We start from the raw sequence: 9,116 nt of genomic DNA on the forward strand, positions 1-9,116 counted from the left end.
GTTGCAGCCCCCTTCTCTCTACTCACTTTTCCCATAGTGGTGTCTCCTTTAGATCTGTGATCACAGTTATATCTTCAAAGCAGCTCTATAGACTTTTACTTTATTACAAAATATAAGGCCTCAAATTAATACTTAGTACTTTCAACTTTTAGACCATGTTTCAAAGTTTTCCTCTGAGGTCAGTTTCTACGAGGGGATATAGACTAATCCTCATCATGGCAGTGAAGGGTCTAGGGTTCCTAGAGGACCACAAGTTAAATGTAAGTCATAACTGTTATGACTGCTAAGGCGAATATGACAGAGTTAGTTCAGAATTCTCCTGGGGTTTTATCCTAAGACTGTTATTAGGATATATCTTAGGAAGAGTTTAGATAAGAGTATCTTTCTTTCTGAAAAAATTTTAAGCAGTTCACAGTGGTGGTAAGGGGGAGTGCAGGGCGGGCACTAACCCTGGGTGCAGCTGCTGCTCCTGCCGCTCCTGCTGCAGCTACTCTCTGCAGTGAAAGCCACCCAAGTTTTTATTTTCTTCTACAGGCTACAGACGAGCCCCCAGCATCTGAAGTCCCAAAGCCAGCTCTCTCTCTTGACAAGAATACTGCTGCTAACTTGCCCCAGTCATCTGGGGAAGAAACCCCTCACAGTGTCCCCTCCCTGGACAACACTGCCCAGCACTCCTCTCCAAATGTGGTGAGAAAGGTACTAACAGAGCCTGCTTTTCCTAACCACGTGGGACCCACTGGTAGCCAAGACCCCCGGGGGCTGGATGAGGAGGACGGGGCGGGGGGAGGAGTGTCCCTGTTCCATCCCTGGATGTTACACAGCCCTGACTCATGCCTTCTGTCTTAATGAGTCAGCAACATAAGTCCTCCTCACCCCATTGCCACCCCCACATAGATACTTAAAATGGGACCAGCTAAGCTTCATTTAGAAAAGGGAAGAGCCAGTTTACTGAAAACTTACTCTGTGCCTAGAACTGTGCGTGTGCTTCACAAGCATCTCAGCCCGCCCAGCAGTTCTGTGAGGTGGGCATCCCCATTTTATGGCTATGGAAACTGAAGTCCAGGGCCCCAGAGCTAGTAGATAAAAGGGCTGAGTTTTATTTAAAATGAGATCTGTCAGAATCCAAAGCCTGAACATAACTCTCTGCAATGGAAATGGTGAAAATATTTTATGTGACTCCACAACCCAACATTGATTGGCCTTGGAATTAGAATCAATGGAATTTGTTAGATGAGTACAGAGATGTCCTGAGCATCTAGGGGCACTGAGATCTCTTAAAGATCAGCTACTGGAGCCCTCCCTGTGCACCCACCTCCCTGCTGGCTGGAAGTGTCAGTTACTGAACCCCACAACTTCTCAGCTGTCCTACTCTTACTGTCCTATACCCCACCTCCCGCCCGCAATCCTCCTAGCTGAAACCTCAGTACTGTGCCATGACCTCCACTCAGCCCTCCCTATGTACTTTGGCCCTTTTCATATTACCTATTGCCTTCTCTGGTCTGGTGCCCTTGGCCCTCCTGGTGCTCCACTCAGCCCTGCACCTGAAGCTCTGTCAGCTATTCTGTAGCCTTCCAGTCTGCACCCTCTGCCCCAGTTCACTAGTTGTTCTGTGTACCTACCTCCTCACCATGTTTCCCTAGCAGCATCAGTGCTTAGCACCAGTGATTGATCTATGCTTAGGTCAATCTATCTCAGTGATATTTGAGAATTTAGAAAAGTAAGGCGTGACCAAAATGAAATGTTAACTTAGAAATCCCTGGTGACTCTTGAAGTCTGGATAGGTCTCTTGTATTAATGGTTTTTGGTTTATGCCTGTCCTGTCCTACCTGTTGAAATGCTTTGGCCTAGAGGCCATAGAGATGCTGTAAATAGACCCTTTGTGGCTCTTAGGGGTATACTACTTGGGTCCTTAAATTCTTATACTTAGGCCAACTGCCTATCCATCCAAACATTTATTCACTCAATGTTAAAATAAATACATACATATATATATATATATATGCACACGCGCACACGCACACACATACATATAGTCTCCTAGTATGTGCTAAATATTTTTGCTAGGTGTCAGGCACACATTGGTGAATAGTCTCACACTGGAGCTTAAGGTCTAGCGGGAGAGATAGTTAAGCAACAACAATCAATTATGATAAAGTGCCATGATAACTGTTGGGGAATATGGAAGGAACACCTAGCCCTGGGAGAGGGACTGTTCAGAGAAGATTCCTAGAGGACATGATTTTGAGCTGAGATTTGAAAGACAAGTTAGGCTAGTGAAAGAGGTAGGGGTGGGGGGCTAGAATAAACAGTAAAAATCAATGGCAAGTAGGAAGCTCCAGAAGTGAGAGAAAGCCTCAGGCACTTAGAGGGTCTCAGATAATTTGGCTTGGTAGGAACATGAGATGTACTGGGGGATGGGAGTGAAACCAGAGTCTGAGACCTTGTGAATTAAGCTCTGGAGTCAGCATCCAGTCTTGTGGGTTGGTGAGGAGTGAATGAAGAATTTCTAGCAAGGAAGGATCTGGTTTGAATGAAATTTTAGAAAAGTCACTTTAGCTGCAGTAAGGGAGACCAAAATAGTACAGAGGAGAAATAGGAGAAGTTGAATGAAGTCAGTAGTGATGGGGCTAAAGAGGAAACAAGGGCTTCAAGAAAGCAGATTACAGGAGCTGTTTGTATTCAGAGCCTGATCAGCGATGGGAAGAGAGGGAAAGAAAGTCTTTTGGCTTAACACCTAGGTCTGTTTTGTCCCCCTGGTTTACCCTTCACTGAGATGGGAGCATGGGAAGAAGGTATATTTGGGGGGAGAAAAAAGTTATGTTTTGTACTGTTAATGGTCTTCTGTGGAAGCTGCATTAGAAGATGAGCAAAAGGCAGGTAGCTGTAGATGTCAGTAGTTCAGAAGGAAGCATGGGAATTTCCTGTGTTCAAGTGATAGTAGAAGTCATGCAGAAAATGTCACATCTTGTTTAATGAGTCTCAGTTCTGTTCCTAAACACAGGACAGAGGAAGGAAAGGAGATGAGCCACGAATAGCTTGGTAATGGGGTTAGTGAAGGTCCTAGGAACTTTAATTTCTCATTTTGAGCTGCCATGGCCCTTATTAACCTGGGCTCATGCAGAAATTTGTAGGGCGGGGGACCCAAAATTTTTCAGATGTTTTATAGACTTCTTTATGGCTTGAACTCCCGGAAAAAGGAGTATCAGGGTTGCCATTCTGGCCCAAAGGACCCTTTGGATCCACTTGACTGAGAGAGTCCTAATGAAATACAAAGCTACTTAAATAGGAAAAAGGGCTTTCTTTTTGAGGGCAGTCATTGCCTTGAGCCTGGAATTGGGCAGGGTAGAGGGTATGAAGATAACATTTTGAGCATCTTATCATTAAGTGATAATATTTTGTATACCATTTTCTGCTTTTTCTATAGATTTTTACATGAATTATTCATTTTGTCTCTTTGTTTATCTAGAAATACTATGAGCAAGCCACTCTCTTGCTCCCCTTTGAAAGATGTGGAAACTGAGACACAGAGAGGTTAAATGACCCATCCAGGAAGTTATACAGTTGATTATTGGCAATGTTATGACCAAAGCACAGAGAAAATTTAACCTAGTCACTAACACAGGGATGAATAAGTTTTCTCTCTTTGTGGACTGCAGTGGAGGGGGCAATACTTCATTTGGCCTCTCATGTGCTGGATTTTTCTGTCTTTATAATCGTTGAAGTAGCCTGAGGCCTTGGTGGGGAGAGGTCTTAGGAGCCTAGTTTGGCCTTGGTTTTCTTTATCTGATAAGGTTGTTTAGCCTCCAGCCCACTCCTCAGCCTGTACTGGCCTGAGTGCCAGGGAAGTCAGAAGCCGATCTGAATGTCACAGACCAGGGGAACCTATGGCACCAGGCACCTCTCTGCGTGTTCCATGGGACTCTTTCATGCTCTGAGCTGCTCACTGGCTTTATGTCACCACAAGGAAGATTGTGGTTACAGCAGAGCTGCTGTGCACAAGTACCTAGACTTGGTACGAAGTGAGCTGATGCTAAAAGCAGATCTGAAAGTTCCAGAATGGGTTTTCTCGTGGCTTGAGCTCTGTGATCTCAGGAGCATTTTACCCACCACCTTCCCTGAGTCCACCAGGATGTTTTGAATGAAGGTTAACATTTGTCTGACGCTAGCTGTTACCTATGCTTCCGAGTCTTGGTTTAGCCACTCTGAAGAAAGACCATGGCTACAGCTCTGCAGCAGAACCTCTTACCTCCCAAGTGAAACTGGAAGACATTTGATGGCTCCATTTCATACTTCTGAACGATTTGACTGCTGAGAAAGACACCCCTTTTACGCAAAGCGCTCATGGAGTCAAGCCTGGTGGCATCACGGGGAGCCCTGTCTGAGCCCCACTTCACCTGCAAGAGGGATCTCTCTTCTGCTCATAATGTGGCCCCAGATCTCTAACAGAGAACTTGGAGCCATCAGGATGCTGCTCATGGCTTGAGAGGAGTCTGGGATGTATTTTCAGTAAATGTTACTGAAGCAGTAGTCATTCCTGTAGTCCAGATGATTAAGAGTGATGCAGAAAGTAAAGGAGTATGACTCATACTAATAGCATTTATTACCATTATTAAAGCACTTTGATGCCTGAGCTCTAAATTTGATTCTTACAACTCAGTGAGATTCACATTAACCTGTGGAAAAAGGAATTAAAACCCAGAAATGGGAAATGATGTGCTTAAACCCATACTCAAAACCAGGGGTGTGGAACCGTTTTTCTGCCAAGGGCCATTTGGATATTTGGATAACATTATTCGTGGGCCATATAAAATTATCAATTAAAAGCCTGCTATATTTGGTCAAACATTTAATTAACTCACCCCTAATGGCTTGGCAGACCTAGAACAAATGATTTTGTGGGCCTTATATGGCCCATGGGCCGGACATTCCCCAGCTCTGCAGTCTAAACCCTGGCATAAGCGAGAAAATACTAGGCATCCTGTCTTCCTAGTCTCCAAATCCACTGCCATGGATCAGATCATGGGTTCTCGACCTCAGCAACCATATTCTTCTCATTGCCTAGCCCTGAGAGCAGCTGTTGCTCAGAATGTTCCTGAACAAAGTGCCTGGTGAGGCTTTCTTAGGGCACAGCCTGTGTTAGCACATGTAGAACTTATACAGAGGTCCAGTCTGTCCTACTCAGGAATTGAGGCAAACACTGCCCAGACCTGGTTCCCTGAATCTAGCTCCCTCTAGGAAACCTGTCTCCTTAGCTCTATCCTGGCTTAATTCACAGACCAAACTCAAGCCCTTTGTTTATGTCTCCTGGCCCATGAGAGAATAGGTTCTTGCCTGTAGGTCTTAAATTTCCTTACCCTGGCCTGGCCACAATACCTCTGACCTATTTCTCCAGAGTAGCCAAGGATGCAGCCCCTCCAATAGTAGAACTATTTTGAGAGTTCTACTCATTCACTTCAGATTCACTGGAATCCATTGATTCCTTTCCTCTTCCCCCTCAGGCTCTGGGATCCTCTGTTTTTTCTGTCTCTTATGATCATCAGGGCACTGGGCACTCTTTAGTTATCTCTTCACCACCCATGAAGGTTTTCTCATTTGGCTTTGGTCACTTAGCCTAAATCAGCATAGTTACAGCCACAGCAGTAGCCCTAATTTGTACAGAACACTCATTGTCCACAAGAGCAGCGACTTCACTATAAAAATCAGCTTGTGAAACCACTTGCTGGAAAGTTAGTTCCTTCCTCAGCTATCTGATTCAACTGTTTCAAGATCTACTATACTATTTTAAACCAGCCTACCTCGGAAGCTGCTGACGCACTCAAATATTCCAAGGATTTAATTCACAAATCTATTTACCGCTATCCTTGTCTCCTTATCTGTTTCCTTCAGCCAGAGTGAAGGCCTTCCGTGTGTTTCCCAGACACAACTGCCAAGTCACTGGTCCCTTCTCATACTGCCCATTTACACAGTGTGGTTAGTCTTAGACAGTTTTAATACTGAACAAAACCCTGAAACCAGAAGTGATCGGTCAAAGCTTTGGAGCAGCAGCAGAACACAGTGTCACGAACTCCACGCATTATATTCTGTATGAGACCATAAGCCCACACTCGGGTGTCTAGTCAGCAGTCTTGATCTAGAAAGCTTAGCTGTATGGTTTTCTTTGGAAATTAGTTTTCTTACATTGTGGCAGTAAGCAGATCAGAAGCAGGGAGTCGGGCCTTCGATAATGGCAGCTAACACCTGGGGAAGGTGAGAAGCTTCACCCAGAAAAGTGGGGTGGTGTGAGTCCCAAGTTGACAAGCAACGCCCTGCATTCTCAGACGTTCCCTAAAGCACCACTGTCCTGCCCCAGTAAGAGGAGTTCATCAGAGTTCCTTTGTGTCACTAAAGAAATGGTCTCATTAGGCCCCATGTGCTCTATTTAATAAGACAAGCTAGTGTGTAAGGTGTTTCAGAAGTGCTCCCATTCAAAATAATAATTTTAAGGTATAATTTTAAGGTTCAGATATCTCAAAAATGAATTTCTGTGGAATACCACCCCATCTATACTATTTTACCCACAGCACTATTGTCTTGCTGTAAGAACCTGAAATTGATATTAAACTCAGGGCATGTGCACTAAGTGTCTGTTTATTGCCTTCTCAATTCCGTCTTACTAGGGCACTGGCTTTCTAGCTAATGGCAGAAAATCAAGACCAGTCAGCAGGTTTTTAAGGCTGGGCTCAGGTTCCTAGTCTTGGGCCTATAGGGGCTTGGGAGATCTGGGTAATCACTCTGTGTCTCAATCCCTTCCTAAAATGAAAGAACAGAGCTTCCTCTGATTATTGACATCACCATGTGGCAATAATTAGAATAATAATGTTAACAAATTGAACTCTAGAAAAAGATTTGTGTGGTGAAGATGGGGAGAGGGAGGAGGCGCAGCAGGTAACAGAGCGCAGGGCAAGCAGGAAAGACAGGTTAAACAGGTGAAGGGTTGCATAGGTGACCAGTAGAAGAGGGTGAAAGTCAGACAATTCAGGGAAGTAGCAGGCCAGGCAACCTGTAGAGGCAGGTGGTTCAGACAGGTAGATTATATACATTCTAGATGGGGTGATTCAGACAAATCATAGGTCAGGCAGATGCAAACGGATAAGGAGATAGAGATAAAGAGATAAGAGACAAGAAGAGGAAAGGGACAGGGACGGGGACATGCGGTTTGGGGGGAGAGAAAATTAGGGGCAAGTGAGTATATGCTAGGTCAGAGAGGTACGAGGGGCTCTTTAGGCTCAGGGCACTCTCCCCTCTTCCCCAAAGGTAACCTGAGTGGATTATCAGAATGAATGTTTTTGGCATTTTGACTTTTTTTGTTCCCTGAACTAGAAAATGTTCATTTTCACTTGAAAACCTCAAGTATACATTTTCCCCAATGAAATCTGAAGATTTTGTATGTAAAGATGAGATCAAGGTATCGGTTGTGTACCTGCCAGCTTGGAAGTGTCAGTGATTGCCCTATACAGACTTTACAGCAGGCCATAGGCTTACGTTTCTCATTTAACCTGTGAACAGTCGTGGTGCAGAGAGGGCAGGTGGCATCATCTCCATTGACAGTTGAGCTCCTGTGTGTGAGGCACCAAATGTCAGGTGTGGCCACATTCCCAAGCCCTTCTCCAATGCGAGCATGTGTTTCAGAAGCCCTTTCCTTCCTTGCAGGCCCTAGAGACTCAGCCTGCTTTCCTGGCCCTGAAAGTAGACCCTCCCCTTACCCCTCTACTCGCCTGGTAGCCCTGGCAGGAGAGTAGGATGGAGGTTCGCAACTCATCTTTTTCTTTCTATACATGAAATGAGTACCTTTTGCAGCCTTTCACTCCAGAGAGATAGATAAAGCATCTTAAAATAGCTAATACTCAGCAAATATCGGTTCTGGAAATGCCACTGTGTTTGTACAGCCTGTAGAAATGGAGTCGGGGCTGGCTTCCTTATGGCACTTGCTCTGAGTCTGTACTCAGAATTCCCCCAGGGACATGTCCCAGGTTCTTGTTACCACTGCCAGAGCTTCACCCCACCTCCTGAGGGCCGTAGCCTCCTTGAGATTGGCTGTAGATGCGGAGGCAAAAGAGACCGGTCTTGTCTGCAGTATCTTAGGGCGTGTTACTGATCTTGCACTGTTAGGATACTGTTACGGGTGTTTATGGAAGCAGGTCCATCAGGTCCAGGTTAAAATAAACTGTCACAGTTTCCACAATTCTTCCATGGCTCAGTCTGCATGCCCTGCTCTCCTCTATTATTATATTGACTCACATTGCGTGATACGCAGTAAGTAACCAGGACAGGGGAGTTGATATCTTACAAGTGTGATTTCTACCCCCTAATCTGGAAAGTTTTGTTTTTGGGAATTTAATTTTGTGTACAGCTTGTGACATATTGCACCTGACTGTCATTACTTGGCATGGGCCCAGGTGGATTTTGGTGTTCTCCCCCACCCCCCACCTTTATTGATTAAGGTATTACAAATGTGTCCTTATCCCTCATTGTGGATCTTGGTGTTCTTAATGCATGGCACGAAGGATCTCACTGAAAGGCAGAGAGCCATCTGTGTAGTCAGTAGATGAAATGAACACCAGCACTGCATTAAATATACATGTCAAATCGGAAAAGGTGAAAAAATCTACTCCAAGGACTAGATGGTCCTATGTAACAGAAGGGAATGCAATCATCATCGGGTATTCTTGTCCATAGACAAAAAATGTAGAATAATAGAAAGCTATGGTAGTACATAACCAGGACAACAAAGGGGTGATTGAGATAGCCCTTGTTTTTTTTTTGTTGTTGTTTTTTTATCGCAGTCCCTTAAACTGTGCTCCATGCCTAGTCTGCCAAATTTGGCTTGAGCATTCTCCCCATCCTTCTTTCTCTTCAACCTTTCTTACCTATAAGAAAGAGACTTTACCAGTGGTTCTCAACCTTCTGGCCCTTTAAATACAGTTCCTCATGTTGTGACCCAACCATAAAATTATTTTCTTTTTTTTTTTGTGGTACCGTAATTCTTTTTTTTAATTCACTTTAATATATTTTTTATTGATTAAGATATTACATATGTGTCCTTGTCCCCACGTTACACTCTACCCCCCCCTCCCGCT

At 44.5% G+C, this 9,116-nt stretch overlaps 1 protein-coding gene across 1 annotated transcript in view; it reads left to right on the forward strand.

The window, feature by feature from the left end:
• The window catches only part of TRIM66 (tripartite motif containing 66), a 39,215-nt gene that overhangs the window by 17,570 nt on the left and 12,529 nt on the right, over positions 1 to 9,116 (forward strand). Inside the window, exon 10 of the mRNA XM_006763486.2 lies at positions 535 to 696. Coding sequence (XP_006763549.1) covers positions 535 to 696 — 162 coding nt within the window. The remainder of the gene's footprint in view (positions 1 to 534; positions 697 to 9,116) is intronic.

This window comes from Myotis davidii, unplaced genomic scaffold (genome assembly GCF_000327345.1).
Source record: "Myotis davidii unplaced genomic scaffold, ASM32734v1 scaffold118, whole genome shotgun sequence".
Classification (NCBI taxonomy): domain Eukaryota; kingdom Metazoa; phylum Chordata; class Mammalia; order Chiroptera; family Vespertilionidae; genus Myotis; species Myotis davidii.